At 45.6% G+C, this 18899-nt stretch overlaps 1 protein-coding gene across 3 annotated transcripts in view; it reads left to right on the forward strand.

Moving 5' to 3' along the window:
• Zip48C (Zinc/iron regulated transporter-related protein 48C) overlaps positions 1-18899 on the forward strand; it is a 58861-nt gene that overhangs the window by 22770 nt on the left and 17192 nt on the right. For all 3 annotated transcript variants that reach the window (XM_075702110.1, XM_075702111.1, XM_075702112.1), the window contains exons 5-7: positions 8758-8904; positions 10416-10485; positions 12019-12117. In XM_075702110.1, coding sequence (XP_075558225.1) covers positions 8758-8904; positions 10416-10485; positions 12019-12117 — 316 coding nt within the window. The remainder of the gene's footprint in view (positions 1-8757; positions 8905-10415; positions 10486-12018; positions 12118-18899) is intronic.

The following is an 18899-nucleotide window of genomic DNA, read 5'->3' on the forward strand; positions in this document are numbered from 1 at the left end:
TCGAGGATGCCTTCAATTTAACGTAACTAGTGGAAGACGCATTGGTGTCTATGAGTGACGGCATTCTTGGGGCAGTGCCCATAATGCTGTCGCCCGTCAATGCATCGTGTGCTAGTCACGTGCACGTAAGTGGTTCCAAACTGACCGTTCGAGAATACAGCTCAAATTTGTCAATGCATTACTGCATGCGCATACCCTATTTTTTTTCGCGTATAACCCACAGCAAAATTTCACGAAAAATTTTGCAGTAATGTCGGGGTGCAGGTTATATGCAAATTCCGCCTTTAAGTGTGGCTTCACGGCAGCATGCGTCGCACTGCCGTGAAGCCGCATCTCAAGTCAAGGTTCTTTGCCATTCAGTATATTTTTTATCTCCTCGGGAACTCCATTCTCTCCCCACTCGTGTATGTTGAAGCTCCCTTCTCTCCTCTTTCATGGTCGCCCATTCACCTCCGCTTTACGGGTAGCCATTTTGCATTTAGTAGTTGGCGAATAGCACACATGGCACCGGCAAGCTCATATGTTAACTGTTTTCGCAGCGCTCCTTCGGTCCACACAAAGTGCTTCGCGATACGGTGGCAAGCCAAATCACCTTTGGGATTTTCCGTTTGGTTGCGTTTGCTCCGTCGCCGTTGCTCATGCGAGTGCTGTTTTGTCCGCACTGTCATCCGCTGTCACGTGAATGCTAACGGTAATCCGATTCACGTCGCATATCACATGACTGATTCCTCCGCAATAATGTCCGGCCTGTGAATCCAGCTTTGTCACCATCGCCGAAGAATGTGGGATTAGAACCACTGGCCAAAAATATGACTTGGGCGAGTCATGCATCCGTGTATGGAGACTGTTTCAGCAATTATTTCCGCAGATTATATGCGGGGGTACATTTTTTTATTCGGAATGCGAAATGGGCTCATTGGGCAAAAAAGCCAGCGTCCGGCGTCTGTAGCAGCCTAAATTCCCAATGGCTGCAATGCCACATCACGAGCATGCCTCGACGGAGCAGAGTGGGAGAAACGGAACACCAGCGCGCCAGGTGTTGTGTGAAGGCAGGGGGTGTCGTGGCGGCGCTATATCGCTCTCACTACCGCTCTCGGGAGCCTGTGTTATCGGTGTGTTCCTTGTCCATTTCTAACTGGGCCTCAGTATAGCCAAATCAAAACACACCAAGCATCTCAACATGTTCGCTTGCCCGCGAGTCGTTCATAACTCGAAGGACCACTGGGTGGCATTCAATTGGACATGAATGCCGCTCATAAGAGCGTGCACAACTCATCAGAAGTTCTTAGGTGTCCTCAGATTTTCTTCCTTTCTGGACTGTTATAACTGGGGGTGCGGGTTGCACACGGAAAAATACAATATGCTTGCCTTTGACCTAGACAGTCTATATCGGAACCATTGTCAGGCTGTTGCTACGAGTAGATGGAAAGTTCAGTCAATGCGTGCCCCAAATGCACGTCCCCTGGTAACATAACAAATGACGGCCGTGCTGTGAGAGCATAATAATCGTGGGTTTCCTTACGGCTGTCATTGTCTGGCACTTCCCTCGCTTTCCTTGGCGCACACATGAAGGGTTGAGTTGACAGCACTTGAAACCGCTTGAAGTCGCCCGAGCCCATGTTTCTATTTAACACTTAAATTAGCAAACACTGGACATGCTGAAAGAAACACAGGTGTGCAGGAGACAGGTGTACAGGAGACAGGTGTACAGGAGACAGGGGTACAGGTGACAGGGGTACTTGGAGGTCGCTGGGAGAGGCCTTCATCCTGCAGTGGACATAAATAGGTTGATGATGATGATGATAGAGATAACGCAGAAAAAATTTGCCTTTGTTCTTTTTTTCACTTCTTTGAGATAATCGGTCAAACATCAGATAAGAAATACATTTTGAGATCTTGAGCAATAATGTAAAGAAAAAAATATTTACTTGATGGAGCGGATCAATTTTGTGGAAATCCACTAGGTGAAGAAAATCTCATGAAAGCAAAAGGTTGTCAGCTACCCAAGATCGTTCACCCAAGAGTAGCATGAGACCAACAAATAAAACCTATATGGGCTTCTCAGAAAGGAAGTGTTGCAGTTGAAGAAAAATGTTTCCTGTTTTGAGGGTCACACCTGGAACCAGTGCCTTTTCAGGGACGATTGCTCTACCATCTGAGCCAACCAGGAGGCTTGCAGATCAGAGTGAAACTGAATTCATTCACAACTCAAAGCACAGAAGCAATGAAAATGGCAAGTCAGGTACACGGGAATCCACAGGGTGGAGGCAGTTTCACGAAAGGAGAAAAAAAATTGTCATCCACCTGAGGCAGACAAGTAAACTGCAGCCGCTTGTTCAGCCAACGTATGCGCATTGTTTATGCAGTCCCGGGCAAAACAGTCGTTTTTATGCAGTTTGTGCAAACCGTTGTTGTTTTGTTGCAAGCACCTCTGGTACAATGCAGTCTCCCATTAGAAGGAGCACACGACTGTAGAGAATGGGCAAGCTTTTGCTTCTGCATGGAACAGTTCAACAGCTTTGCAGATGATGACTTGCAGTTGGGGGTGCTGGGATCATTCCATGCGTACACAGGTGCACAGTTGAACCTCGATAAAACAAAGTTGGATCTGACATAAAGGTGCCGTCATTATATCCGATATTCGTTGTTAGCATATGTTTGCATTGTACTGATATTGGTGAAAAACATTTTATATATGCCTTCCTATGCTCAATAATTCATTGTATACCTTTGTTTGTTATATCATGGTTTGTCTGTATTGACAAAGCTGCAGCTGGCTCTTGCAACCAGAGTGCCATCGGAGTGCAAGCAGCATGTCAGAATGCTTCCTTTGACAGTGGGCCACTCTGCACACCTGACAGTGCCTTGTTATTCCATAACCATCGTCTGCACATAGCTGCATGCGTGCAGGAGGGTGCCTGCCGTAGCGGCTCGGTGTCTAAGGCCTTACGTTGCTTCCAACAGGCCAAATTCCAACAGGGATGGAAAACACAGATGCTAACTTGCCAAAATATGCGTGCTTATTAAAAACACTGGATGGCCAAACTTAATTCTCAGCCCACCACTATGGTGTTCCTCATAACCCACTCTGCTGTTTTGGGACATTTAACCCAACAGTTCAATTTTAATTTTTATGAATTTTATGCATGCACACAAACACGCAAAAACTTCGAGTAAACTTTCAGTCGGCAGATGGCAACCATGTATGTTCCCCTCCATACCTGCTTAGCACCTGTGGTGCTCTTTCATTAATGATAAAGTTGCGGGTTCAGTCCTTGGCTGCAACGGCCTCACTTAAAGAGGTGTACACGGTGGTCCTTGGTGAAGGAGAATGTATGAGCGCGTGGCCGCTGCTCTGCGGAGGCTGCATAGAGCGCCAGCAAGTGGCAGCAAGGGGAAGCACGTCCACTTGTCGCATCATCTATTGTTGGCCAGAATGACCAGGCGTGGCCGATACGCAGGGGCACGCTAGAATTGGCTGGGCACCCCTCCTCATGACTGTTGCACAAAGAGCGGGGCCTGCAATGCAGTGTCTGCTGTTATCGAATCGTGCTGGGTATGCAAATGTACAGGAAACGTGGAAGCGCCAACATACGCCCAGTAGTTATTAGGTGCTCCCAGCTTATATGAATGCGTAAGCATCTTAGTGCTACTTTTCTCAGAACTCTATCCATTCGTCTGTCTGTCCGTCCGTCCATCCAGTGCACTGCATGCATAGGTATACACTAGGTCCTATGGAGGTATGTATGAGAACGCCCTATGATTACGTATGACTACTCAGGTTTATCATTATGACTACATGTAGTGAATGCTGAAGAGATATAAGAGCAGTTAAGGTTAATAATTACTAATAAGATTAATTAAGGTAAAGCTATGTAAGCTTAACAAAAATTAATTGCAGGTAATTAAGACTAGCGAGGCTAATAAAATAATTTGTTCATGTATTAGGCTAAACAAGAGTAGCTAAGATTAAATCAATGGGGCCTAATCAATAATAATTAAATGTGCTTGAGATTAATTTGACATAAGTAATCTTAACTAATCACTTATACGAATACCTTCATACCTTTGATTAGGCTTAACTAATTAAGTGATTATACCAAATGTCATAAAATATCTAAGCCTAATAATTAAAATAATTAATTCGGTTTAATTGCTTAAGCCAAAGTGCATTGTTCTCTCCTAAGCTGCTCTGAATCAGGTTAGATTTATTCACGCTATGTGGGGAAGTGGGGAGCCAGAGCTCCATACTGAAAAAAGCATGCAGAAACTGCACTGGAATTGTCTTAAGTATGCATAAGCATACCCCGAAATTTCAAGTTGGCCCACACCGAAATTTCACTCCCAAATTTCACTTGGCCTACCCCTGCTATAGGCTTTCCCATACATTATCTATGGCACCCTATGTATCCCTATGGGTATTCTCTGATCTTAATATTTTTTTAATTGTTCCTTATTGCTTATAAAGCTACAGTCATCTACATATGCACTATTATAACCATTAAATATCATAAATTCGCAAATTACGCATTTTTGGGCAGATACAAGGCATTGAACTTTTCGCGTAATGCACAGATCTCGCTGGTGTAATCTATAAAGAATGCTTGCACATTAAAATAAGCTGGGAGTACCTATTAATTAGCGGGCTTCTCTTGGCTCTTCAACGTTTCCAGTGCACTAGCGTGCCGAGCGCGGCTTTCCTAGCGGCAGATGCTATGTTGCAGGGCCGACCCTAGCACATCCATCTGGCGTACGAGGTAGTACAGCAGGCACTTGCCCATCAGCCGTGTCTGGTTATTCTGGCCACCAATAGGTGACGCCACAAGCGGACGTGCTTCCCCTCGCTGACGCTCTATGCAGCCTCCGCAGATCAAAGCCCACGCGCTCGCATGTTCCGTTTTGTAAGGCATTTTACCAGGTGTTTTACCACCCTGTACGCTAATAAAATACTTGCACGCATGCTTTTGATAACATCTCTCACAATAAACTACCCTTTAAATTAGATATGTTTAACTCTCGGCTTGTAAATTGGATTTTAGCTTATCTCTCAAATTGAAAGCAGTATGTTTCCTTTAATAATCACTGTTCTCACATATTACCAGTTTACTCTGGTGTCCCTCAGGGCTCTGTGCTCAGGCCCCTTTTGTTTCTTTTATTTATACTCGGTGTAACACAAGACATACCTGCAAAAGTTAACTTATATGCAGATGACTGCATCCTTTACTCGGAAATCGAAAAGCCAGCAAAGTCAAATTCATTTGAACGAAGCACTTCAAAGGGTTGTTCGCTGGTGGGATAAATGGCAAATGCCTAATAATTTTGAAAAGACCGTTTTCATAAAAATTTCTCACAAACGTAATCCTCTTCATGACACATATTTAGCTTGTAACATCTTTCTGTTAGAAGTAGATCACTACAAGTATTTTTGTCTTTGGATTTCACATGACCTTAGGTGGACGAAACACATAAACGCTGTAATTAGCTCATCTAATTATAAACTCTTTTATCTAAGACAAGCTCTCAAACTTTCTACTCCCGCTGTTCGCCTTATTGCATTTAAAGCAATTGTTCAGAAAACTTTAAATTACGCATCTATAATTTTGTACCCGTACACTCTGAACCATGTTAACCAAATTGAAAAAATGCAAAAGAGAGCAGTGATATTTATTTTTAACGGATTTGGGCGAATTTCGGTCACATCAGTATTAGCAAAAGCCAACCTCCCAACACTAACGCAAAAAAATCGTGTGTTGAGATTGAAATTTTCGTTTCAGCTAGTTGAAGGTTGTTATAAGGTAGACATATCGCAGGCACCTTCTTTTTCTGCAGGATATGCCATAAAGCACAGACATGTCTTGACCATAACTCCTTTTTCCACTCGAAATAACACTTTTAAGCATTCATTTTTTCCTAGGACAATAACTGAATGGAATAAACTTACTAATGAAGTCGTTTCGCAACCTTCCACAAACCTTTTTCCTGTACACCTACAGCAGGGACTTGTCTCGCATGTCGCACTAAGCTTAATATATGCTCTTGTGCTTGGTTGCGGTATATTATTATGTTTACATTGCCAAATTATGTACTTCCTTTCCGTGTACTTTTGATGTTACAGTTATTTGCCAATTTGCGAAACCCAACAAATGTAACTCCACTCTGCTAAAACCACATTTGGGGTTGCAGTATTTATAAGTAAAAAATAAAATAAATTAGTAATCGAGCGTGTGCAACTTCAGCATTTCTTCAACTTTACGAGAAAGAAGTGGCTGTTAGGATGCCCAATGCAGGTACCTGTTAATGAAACTTCATCTGCAGACCCCCCAGTCTTAATATAGGTTTACGCATGTGTTTTAATATCGTAGATGTACATTCCCTAAGCGCAAATGACGCTGTACAATAATCTCGGCGCGCGTTAACGGACCCCACGTGGTCTTGAACGATCCGGAGCCTGCCACTAGCATGGTCCTCGTGACTTAAGTGTTGCTTTGGAATGCGAATCCTTATTAACACTACGGTGATGCAGCGATAGCTACAGTGATAGTTGTAGCGGCGAACAAGAAAATTCTGGCAGACCCCCATCTCACGATGGATGTCAAAATAAATTCGATTAGCATTAACAGTGTAGCAACACGCCAAATTGCCAATGCGGACGCACGAACTGGCAATCTCACTACCAACCACAACGCCAAATAATACCACGACACAGTATATCTTTTTTTTGTAATTGCTGCACCCCCATTGAAGCTCTGTAGTATCCCTAGTATCCCGGCTGCAACTTCGTTGCAGTGGTGTGTCATGGATGGGGCACTATCACTATTTAAGGCGACATACCCGTTGTGTCACCTTGGCACATTCATTCTGGATGGTCCAGCAAGAATGGGCGTGCGACCAATATCATATACACGGTGCCGACATTGTTCGTTCAGGCACATATACCCAGTGACTCAAGTTATCTATCAGGCCAGCAGCAAGTTATCTACTTGGCCCCGCGACCTGTGGCCCATGTCTGCTCGGTAAGACAGTAGTGCAATAGCTAGTAGACACCTTGGGCTGCTGTGTGAAAGAGGTTAGCTACAAACGGACATGGACCGCAAAGTGGGCAAAGTTCCCCAAAAAATGCTAGTCGCACTAAACTACATCATATTTCGCATTTCATTGGCCTTGTGAGCTTAAGTGCATGGAAAGCGTGGCAGTTCGTCAGATATCTAGCCTCAGATGCAAGCCCATTGAATGCTCACTGCCGCGCTTTTTGAACAAACTCACATGTTCACTGTCTGCAAAACTTGCTTATTCTGAGAATGAGTCACGAGGGAACCGTAGGCGTTGACCAATACTGTGTAGCAAAGCACAAGTGTGTATAGGCAATGATGGTCATCGTGAATGAACAAACTGGAAAGTGGAACCACGGTGGCATCAACAAATGCGATGTTGTCCATCACTGTCATGCCAACATCAAAAGCTTAAAACAACATTAAAAAAAAATAATTGGATGTTGTTGAAGAATTTTTTTTTTTGCAGACAAACCACAATAACAGTGTCTTTATGTCCACTACTGCGCTCATGTGTTCCGACAACTGCCAGAACATCTCGTGAGATGTTGACAGAAATGAAAAGGCCACAAATTCTAGTGATAGAATCCAGCACGCTGCTCTCAGTTTAATTGGTAATTGCATTTTAAGTTGGCACGGAATGTCGCCAAAGACAGCATTTTGTGCCACCTTGCGGGGATACCTTTGTACTAGAGCTGAATGCTGACTTCTCAAGCCAGAGTTTCTGCATTTATGTCTGCTGTCATTAAGTGTACCATATGTATCGCTCAAAATGAGCCTTGATATTATATAGGCATTTGTACTTCTTTCTATGTGTATTACGATCTAGAAAAGTCCACACTAACAAGCAGCGCTACCTTTGTGGCATTGAGGGGAACAGCGTAAATGTCGTGAGCTGTTGTGCCCCTCATTGCACGGTGGCACACACACGAGTGCTCTTGTACGCCTGTGAGTACCCAGAGTTCTGTTGTCTCCGCGTAAGATTAAAAATACCATCGGCTAACTGAGCCGCCAGTGGGAACCAACACTACATGAATAGCACTATACTGGCACATTCTAGCACATCCTGGCAGTGCCAACGTAAAATAATTGTCGTGTTCACTTATCAGTCCCCGGTACGTTTTCAGTGTGCGACCTCATGACTGCGACCGACAGATAAAAAAGTTCAGATAAAAAAAATTTCTACAATGTTTGGTGTGTTACCACTTTAAAGCTGGACCTCTTGACTGGTAAGCCGTTACGTTGCACGCACAAAAAGAAAAATATAGGTACCATAAAAACTGGTTGTCGATTCCTGTAATTACTGTATAAACTTGTTTGAGGGCTGCATCTGTATGAAAGACCATCACCCCCAACTTGGCAGGCCAAAGTTTGTAGAAAAAAATTCCAACAGTGGAGCAGTCGCATTCGGTGCCCCAACGATACATGCGCTACGTGCTTCCGCATGCCGCTGCTAAATGGCGAGAGCCTAGCATTGACCTCCGAGGTAATGGTACGTCCGGGGATCCGATGTGCGCACAAGGAACTGGCTGCGCCAGCACATTAGGACCAAAAGTTTCGGTCCAGCGCGAGGACTGCACTTCATCAAAGTTGTGAAAAAGAAAAAAGGACGTGCGGACCTCACACGAGTCTATGTGGTCTCGCTGTCACAGCAGTCGTCGCCTTCACGCTAACCATCACACGGGCATCACATTGCCTCACCTTGCAGATCCCAACGTGCAACTGCGCAAGAAGCCACTGACGGCAACGCAGGTCACCATGCCGACCGTCAACGACGCCGAGACGGCCGAGAACCTCAAGAGGTGGAAGCGCATCTTCTTGCTCGTGGTTGCCGTCACCGTGCACAACATTCCCGGTAAGAACTCGCCGACGACGTCGGCTAGCCACACTGATCAGCACATACAAAAGATGCTGGTGTGTGTATACTGTCGCATTGCAATGACTGTGAAGAACCAGACAGTGCCAAGACTACGAGTCATGAATCTAACTCATTATTGAGGAATTTGTGCCCCGAAAACCAACATACACCCAAAGCACAACGACAAGTAGTGAGCACAGTTGTGGAAATCTAATCTCACGGTTCCAGTCATTCCTCTGTTTATAAATGTGTCGTAGCACATTCCAGAATAATCGCTCTTGCATGCTTAAATTCAGGAATGTACACAGGCATTCACGTCATGTGCGCAGTATGATTAGATAAGACTTTCTTGCTGCAGAATCTGTGACAACTTTAGAGAACCCACTGTTGCAGCAAGGCGCGTCTTGTGCCAAGTGAGAAATAGATGACAGTGGCAGTCGGGTGAAGACAAGTCTCTGTGAATAAACTAAATTCTATATGTGAAAATATGTTGAAAGAACTCAGTGGCATTCCCGCTGCTGAGCGTGGTATCGCGAGCTTTATTTTGTGCTGTGGCCGCCACATTTTGATCAGGGTGAAATGCACGAATGCTGTTTTGCCGAGATTTCCAGGCACAATTTCTCATGCAGTGGACCAGCTTAGTACGACTTTGCGTATCTGGCAAAAACGGCCATGGACAAGCCCGGCTCATTGACGATGCTCTTCATTTTCTTGCAATGTTCAATTTCTCGTCAGTGATACTTTTCTTTATTTATTTTTCTTGTATAGGGCTGTTAAGCTTTACGTTTACAATAAGTGGTCGACATTTTGTATAATACCATCTTGTATAATACCGTTTTGTATTTGAACCTAGGCCAGTAGTCTTTCTTCAAGTAATCATATACGAAGCTCTAGGGCTGCCTTAGATTCGAGGATATTAAAGAAACACGCCAGTCTTTAATTGAAATTGATAAATATGGTGCTTAGCTAGTGCCATCTAGAAGAGTCAGTATTGCAGCCGCTACTAACCATGTCAGTAGCCAACTGAAGTACACAAGCGACATCACCATTCTGACCTGTGTCGTATCGGTGCGCAGTGCGGCGTTATCATAATGGCCCCAAACAGAGGTTGAAACGTTGTGCTAGCCACAGAGGCATCCTCAAACGTTCAACCCGGGCAGGACTTGATGAGATGAGAGAAATGTCCATTGTTGGATGGGGCAATGGGAGACGCTTTGTGCATGAGCCACAACGAGGATGGCATTTACGCTACCACACCAGCGGTGGTGACGTCGAATGAGCTCAGCGTGTTCCTGTTCAATAAGTGCTGTTTTCATTTTGTGAATGCTGTCCTCACTTTTTTTTTTTTGCCTACATTCAAAGTACCGTAAGTTATCTGGCTTTGAACTTTCAGGGGTCGGCTTAGAATCCGAGCTGGCCTATAGTGGAGTAAATGTGGTAAGCAGCTAGTATATTGTTTACACTGTTTTCTCTTTTTTTTGTGTGTGTGTGTGTGTGTGTGTTCACAGAGGGTCTTGCAGTGGGCGTTGGATTTGGTGCAGCCGGGAGCTCGGAGCATTCCACGTTTGAAACTGCCAGGTGGGTCATCATGGTTGTTTGTTTGGCTTCTTTAGTGTATGCTTGGCTTTCACCGGAGTTCTGTCTGCACTATTTGATTGGCAAATAAATGTTCCTTTCTTACTGATGAGCATGTTGGCAGCCCATGAACCCAGGCATGAACAGCAAGCTCTAGGATGTGCCAAAGAATGTAACTGTGTGAGCTTATGGCCATTATATTGAAGTTCGACCTCTTATGCGAATAAGTACAGGCGTCGATGAATTTTCCTTATATGGAGAGGGCCACAAGATTTTACAAACCGCAAGATTTTCCAAATTATAAGACTGACAAAAGGAAATCTAATTTGGGCAAAAAAGAAATTAATAATTTTATTGAATTTGAGAGTCGGCGACCAAGGTACGGTTGCATGCCGCGTTGACATCTCCACTTCGGTGGCACAAAGCGAAACGAGCCACGCTTTCACGTCCACTCCACCTCCACGACTGTTGACGTCCCCTACAGTGGGACAACACTAGCATGAAAAGTGCTGACATCGAGGAGCGAATGCTTTGTCTGCCTATCGCTTAAACGCGTCTCTGAAACATAGTTCAGTACAACATTCATTTGGGCTAGATGGTGCATACTTGAATTACGAAGGAACAGCGCCAACGAAGACGATCACAAGGGGGGAGAACGACACAGGACAAGCGCCTGTGTCGTTCTCCCCACTTATGATCGTCTTCGTTGGCGCTGTTCCTTCGTAATTCATGTCTCTGAAACTTGACAGTATGCAATTCACGGGAAGACAGTACACATAATGCCACACCCTCTCTCCTCACCCAGTCTTTGGACTGTGGTAGTGGTAGGTTACCTCACATGCGGGCTGCATGTAAGCTTAGTCATGCCGCCGGGCTAGAAAAGGAGGCGCTGGTGAACTTGCCCCCCCCCCCCCCCTACTGTAGCACGAAGGCCTCTCCCAGCGATGTATAATTACTCCTGTCTTGTGCTAGCTCATTCCAAGTTCCGCCTGTGAACTTCCCAATTTCATCATGCTACCTAACTTCCTGCCGTCCTCGACTGTTCTCCTCCTCCCTTGGCAACCATTCTGTAACCCAGACAACTGGCTATCTGCCCTATTCATTATGTGACCTGCCCAGCACCATTTCTGTCTTTTATTGTCAGCTAGAATGTTGCCTACCCCCGTTTGGTATCTAATAATCCACGCTGCTGTTTTTATGTCTCTTCAGGTTATGCTGAAAGTTTTCTTTTTTTTTTTGTTCCATCACTCGTTGCATGGTGCTTAGCTTCTTTTCAATCTTCTTTGCTAGCCTCAATATTTCTGCCCCATATGTTAGCACCAGTAGAATACACTGATTGTGCGCATTTGTTTTCGAGGTGCCGAGGGTGCAGGCATTTGATGTAATCAGGTCGCACAAGATATGGTGGTGACACTGGAGATTGCTAGCAGCGGCGTTTCTCCTATAGCCATACCAAACAGGCTGATGATGGTGACAATGTGTTTCATTGCGGGCCTGTACAAAGTTTTTTTTTTTTTTCTCATGTCTCGCAAACAGGAACCTGGCGCTTGGCATAGGCATTCAGAACTTCCCCGAGGGACTGGCTGTAAGCTTGCCACTCCGTGGGGCTGGCTTCTCCAAATGGAAGTCATTCTGGTGAGCTGCTCTCTTGATTCTAAGGAATTCGTACCATACTGAAGTGGTCCATATGTATAGTCCAAAAACACCATAGGTTTTCTGTATGATTCTGGGAGAAATTGTGCAGAAGTGTAGTTATAAAAATTGCGCTGTGGCTTCTGCAAGCAGTGGTGAAGTATATGTGCAATAAGTGCCGGAAGTTTACAGAATGGGATACACGAGGAAAAGCTGAATATTTCTGCAGCCTGGTACTCGTATTTCCAGCCTGTACCAAAATATGCAAACAGCATCGTGTTGTCTAGTTTTTTGCTGGCACTGGTCACATACTCGGAAATTCAGTGTTTTCCCTGATCCCGCAATCTGCAAATTTTTTTGCATTAACTGTACCGCCTCTGCAAGGACTTTGACTTAGTGCGCCTAAAAGGAAGGGTACGGCACAAATATGCATACAGTGCCCTTCACTTATTTGACTGCGGTTCATTTAAGCTTTCGGCTAATTCGATCCCGACCGATGATCCTGTCTGGTGCCCACATGTTCCTATGGCCCCGAATTTCCATTGTTTCAATCGCCAAATTGGCCTTTGTTGGGTAATTCAAACTTGGCTGCTCAGCACACACATGCCATACCCCAGTGGTGACCCCCATTAATGACCCCATTAGCGGCAGCATCTGTTTTGCAGGGTGTCTAACAACCGGGAAAACCAGGAAAACCGGGAATTATCAGGGATTCTTGATATGTCTGGAAAACTCAGGGAATTGTCAGGGAAATTACAAAAAATGTGACCAAATCAGGGAATGTGGCCGGTGAGATCGACAAAGCGATGAATACGATCTACGGCTCAATCTCGGAGGCCGCGTGCAGTAGCGCCGTTGCTGCACACAGCGTCCTAAACCGGCACGAATACCGCGAAGATCTCTGAGGCGGTGTGCAACAACGGCGCTGTTACACACGGCCTCCGAGATTGAGCCGTAGATCCCCGACTCCATGCATTGTAGCTCTCCGCAGTTTAATTGCCACTAAGTGGCGCCAGTAACCAACTAGCAGCAAGCGGTCTAAGAGGCAACTGTCATCATCATTATCGGATGAGTATCGCCATCTCTCCATTCTGTGGTAATACGTGACGTGCTCGTGGGTGCACTTGTGTATGTTGTGCTTTGTTCGTGGCGGCGGCGTTTTCATAGTTTTGTTTTGCGGTGAGGCTGTTTTTGAAGACACTCGAAATCGGCGATGTCACAGTCGACGAAGTGTTCGTTCAATGCTGACTGGACCAATGCCAACGTATCCGACTTCGCCAGCTGGATTAAGCCTGTGCCCAACGATGTATATAGCGCACAATGCGCAGTGTGCTGCAAGACGTTTCGCTTGAGCAACATGGGAAAAACCGCAGTTTCTAGCCACGCTGCAAGTGTAAAGCATAAGAACGCCATGAAGGCGCTGGAAAGTGGCTCCCAGACACGTGTATTCTCGTTCTTCAAGCCAAGCAGTGCAGCCCTGTCAACCGCGATGACCGTCGACGAACGGGCGAAGAGAGCAGACCCCTCATCGATGCCTCCTGCTACATCAGCGCCTGCACAGATCACGGTGCGTGGTTTTTTATTAAAGAAAGATGTTGCGAAAGCTGAGATCGTATGGTGCATGAATGCTGTAATGCCTCATGCATCCCTCCGTTGCGTGGCATCATCGGCGGCGCTCTTCCCGTTGATGTTCCAGTCTTGTGAAATTGCCAAGAAAATGCAATTAGGAAAAGACAAAGTGGGATATACTATCTGTCATGGCATCGCGCCATTCTTCCGAAAAAAGCTGCTATCAGCTCTTTCTGAAGTACCGTACATAGCTGTAGCATTCGATGAATCACTAAACAAAGTAGCGCAGAAAGAACAAATGGATGTGCTGGTCAGATACTGCGATTCGGCTGACGCTACTGTAAAAACTCGATACCTGACTTCATGTTTTCTCGGCCACACCTGTTCTGAAGACCTGACACTTGCTTTCAAGAAAGCCACAGAGGACATAAAGCACAAGATATTGCAAGTGTCAATGGATGGACCAAATGTAAACTTAAAGTTTCTTAGGTCCCTTAAGGAAGAACTCGCTTGTCACGACAGTCGACAAATCCTGGAAATTGGAAGCTGTGGCCTACATGTGGTTCATGGTGCTTTCAAAACAGGCCATGCAGCAACTGGCTGGAATTTGGTAGTATTTCTGCGGAGTATTTATAACGTTTTCAAGTATGTTCCAGCGCGCCGCGCTGATTACATTCGCATCACAGCAAGCACATCGTTTCCGCTCAAATTCTGTGCGGTTCGATGGCTTGAAAACAGTATGGTGATTTCAAGAGCTCTTCAAGTACTGCCACACTTAATAAAGTATGTGGAGTGTTCAGCTAAAGACAAGAGCAAGCCAAAGTGCACCAGCTTCACCACAGTCGAGACGCTAGTAGCTGACACGATGCTGCCGGCAAAACTGGCTTTCATGCTATCAGTTGCTGAGGAATTGAAGCCATTCCTGACCGAATTTCAAACGGACGAACCAATGGTCCCCTTCCTTGCCGCAGCATTGGAGGCTGTCCTACGATCACTGATGGGAAGGATCATTAAGCAAGAAATTTTGCGTGCCGCTGACACGCCGTTCAAGTTACTTAAAATAGATTTGGAGAAGCCCGAGAACATCGTTTTTGTCAACGCTTTTGATGTTGGTTTTGCTGCCAAGAGCGAACTTCGAAAAGCTGCAAAACCATCTCAACTTGCACTGCTTACATTCAAGAAGGAATGCATTTCTTTTTTGAAGGTGTGCTCGCAGAAGATTATGGAGAGGTCGCCTCTAAAATACAGGCTAACAACAGGAGTGAGTTGTTTGGATCCAGTCTGCGCCTTGTCAGTGGAGGTTGGCAAAAGACGACTAGCGATTGCCCTGGAAATACTCACACAGCACCGGTGGCTGACCGGCTTAGAAGCAGAACGGGCGCACCGATCCTATGTGCAAGTCTGTTCGCTGAGCTCTGCACAGCTACTTCTGAAGAACTTTGATAGGACAGCACAGAGACTGGACACCTTGTGGTTTGAGCTGTGCTCACGGAACCATAAGGAGTTACTTATCTTTGCCAAGATCATCCTCACCATGTCCCATGGCAATGCTGCTGTCGAAAGAGGTTTTTCTGTAAATAAAGAATGCCTCATAGAGAACCTGAACGAAGAATCTCTCATTGCGCAAAGAATAGTGTATGATGGAGTTTCAGCGGCAGGTGGTGTAGCCAATGTTGACATTACAGACAGTATGGTGGAAATGGTGCGTGGCGCAAGTATTCGATGGAAGGAGGAGCTCAAGAAAAAGAAGCAAGACAGGCTGGATGCATTTGAGGCTGAACAAAACAGGAAAAGGGCGGCCACCCGCATCAAGGAACTCCAACAAAAGAAGCAAAGGCTCATCACTGAAGCACAGAATGAGGCTTCTCTTCTCCAGGAAGAAATTGACGCTTTAAAGTGAATAAATGTGCTCATAATCTCGCTTTGGCACTGCAATAAACTGTTTTGTGAGTGGAATCGTCTATGTGAATTGTGCCTCTGTTCGACTCTCAAACATTCTTTAAAATTCAGGGAATTTTTATTGGAATTATCAGGGAAAACCTGGAAAATTCAGGGAATATCTATTAAGTAATTTAGTAGACACCATGGTTTTGGCAGAGCTTAGGTGACAGGAAATGCTTCGAACACACATTATACCCCATCAAAAACGCCTATTTTCGGCCTGCCCTAGCAAAATTTTCAAGACTGATTACAGTATTCATCAGAGTCTAATGCGCACCCTTCTTTCGTAATAAATAAATAAAAATTAGACTGAAAATTGCCTCTGTCGTGCAGTCTGCCTTTTTTTTTTTCATTTTCTTGTGCTGCCCTCTGCCGCACACCACTAGAATCATTTTGGAAAAGTGTCTGGGAATTCGCCGGTTGATTTCTGAACCTGCACCCCAGTTGAGTGCATGTCGGTTGTGCATTTTGTGGATCGCAAATGATTCTTAATCACTTCTCCAGGGCAGGATTTCATTCCTGGAAGCCATGTAGCACTCACTGAGCAGGCCTGGGTGTGCCGTCGGGTTAAGAGTACAGCCGATAAAGGCACGCTGAGTTCTGTCTACTGGTGGAGCTGCCTTGGAGTTTGTTGACGCTCATTTCTGCACTTGCACCTACCTCCCTTTTTGAATTCTTTCTTGTGTGTTCTTTTTTTGACATTTCGCATATTCAAGAAGTCTTCGAGTGCAGCCTCTCGCATCATATTTATCAAAGCAGTGCACTTGTTTACATCGATGTCTACAGTCGCAGATCGTTGTTAGCATCAAATATTGGGGAAAGGTGCATCGCTGATTTGAGGTGATCTCGAAATGTAGCAAAACATGCATATCTGCGCATACGAGCCGCGTTGTTCCACGCAGAGGCGAGTCACTACGAGCAGCCGAGCCATTTAAACAACAGCAACTGTGAAACAGATACGTATGTATTAGTGGCTCTTAATTTATTACTGATTATCACTTCTCTTTAACTTCACTGTACTTACAGTTTGCGCATGCCAGAAAGCATTATTAGAGAAAAGCGCACTCGCTTGCAGGCCGCGGTCTCTCACAAAAGTGCGGATGCCATCGCCGACACTGTTCGTATATAACTGAGCCAGGAGGTTGTTTATGCTGCTGCACAAAGCGCTCCGTCTCTTGTTTCGCGTTTGCGCAGAGGTAAACAGTGCATTTGTGGAATTAAGAAATGTGTCAGCATGACAATGCATACAGACCCACAGTTCTAGCGAATTCGACCGGCGGCCTACGGGAACAGTGACGCTTACATATGCGGGCACAACATTGTCTCGCTGCTTCTTGTGTACGCGCCATGCAAAGTGAAGAGGAGTTTATTTCAAATCACTAAGACCACAACTGAACCATGCAAGCAGTTTCCTTCCTCCTAACTGCTTACTTTTCAGTTCAGGTCCGCCAAAAGCGGACCTGAACTCAACGGCATTAGGCCCAACTTTCACTGAACAGGATCAACATTGGCTCGAACTTCACGTGCACTGCTTAAAAGGGCTCAAGCTTGTGCATTTCAAGTTTGTAGGCATGTTTTGACTCACATTAAGAAGCACAATTAATTATATACATAAGCGAAGGCCTGCGGCTATCTCATTATTGGTACGACCGCCAATCGCGCGAGGCTCAGTCAAGCGACGGTTGGCACGCTGATTTTATCGGTGCTGTCAACAAGGAACCCTGTCCCAGTACGACAGCTCGTGCTCGTCAGTTGCGGCATTGTCGGCCTGGTACGATAAAATGGTCTCAGTGACATGCTGCGCTGAATAGTTGACCAATCGTTGGCATGAATGTCTTGTTGATCTTGTATCGACTCGGTGTTACTGTGCCTTAAACGAGTGCGTACGTGCTCTTTTAAGGTGTAGTAACACAAAAATTTTGCTTTCGGTTAGAGCTTCATGGCGATGCTGAGTGCATTGCTGTGAAGCAGCTGTTTAGAGGAACACTAAAGGAAAATAATAAGTCAAGCTAGATGAAAAGGTTAGGCTTCTGTAGTAATGAATTTGTTATTTGCAACAAAACAAAGCTTTTGTAAGCGAGAAAATGACGAGAATGTTCTCCAAGCGGCACCAGCTGTTGCGGACCGTGGTACCTCTCCTGTGACATCAGCATTGGCTGATTTGCAGAGAGTGGCTTCGATGTCCCGCCACTGCGAGCCCCATCGTTTTTCATATCAGGGAGCAGCAGCGGCACCTTCAGCAGCAATTTTCGGCGCAACAAAAAAAATATAGTCGAGGTGACCAGACATCCCGATTTAGGCATGACACTTCTTGCTTTTACCCCTGTGGTCCCGCTGTCCCACAGCTTATGTGATGTGTGGGACGGCATTTCGTCCCGATTTTGCTTCTGCTGACTCGAAGTTGTCCCAAAATGTACCACACCCGAGAAAGTGTTGGCTTTCTTGGGTGCGGTGATGCCATCTTCAAAAGGACTCAAGAGACAGACGGCAAAACAAAACACCGCCACAAGTGGGGCAGCAGCCCCTGAACTTTTACTACGGCTTCAGAGGCAAGCCGTCCACTTGCCCTCACATGCTTGGTCAGAATGGCGCTCTTGCTGACAAAAGCCCTACAGACTTCTGATTGCGTTGGCTGACAAGCCACATAACTAACCTAAAGTTAACTAACCATGCTGTCTTCATATTGTCTTGCCTGTCACACATGTGGTGCTGGAGGCACGGGGAATAATGCCTGAAGGCAAGTGCAGATTTGTTCAACAGCTTACAGAGGAGATCCTTATTTTTTTTTTGCATAAACAAAGCCTGGAATACGTGTTTCATTTTGTTTTTACCTCCAACTCCCCATCTCGCTTTTGGCATCCAAGGAATCTGGTTACATAGACCTTGTACAGCCAGCAGTCTGTGCACCACGCACCTGGGACCGCCACAGGTGCGCCGCCATTGAATGCCTTCCGTATCGGGAGCAAGCTAGCACTGCCATCCGCTAGGGCTCCAGCAACACTCTGCTGAGAGGCCATGGATCGCTTAGCACTATTTATTCAAAATGTGAAAGTACGGAGGGAAGACATGCTTTGTCGTGAACTGTGAGAACTGCAACAGACAGAAACTAGAAGGTGTGGGATGATACCGCATGCGAGCTTCACCCACCTCGCCCCACAGTGTCCGTGCTTACGACCATTCATGATGCATTGCACAGCTTTCCGCAAGGCAAGCATAACAAGCTCAGCCTACAGTTCCCGATACCCAACTACCAGCAATGAGTGGCAACCAATTGC

Source organism: Dermacentor variabilis, chromosome 8 (genome assembly GCF_050947875.1).
Source record: "Dermacentor variabilis isolate Ectoservices chromosome 8, ASM5094787v1, whole genome shotgun sequence".
NCBI classification, from domain to species: Eukaryota; Metazoa; Arthropoda; class Arachnida; order Ixodida; family Ixodidae; genus Dermacentor; species Dermacentor variabilis.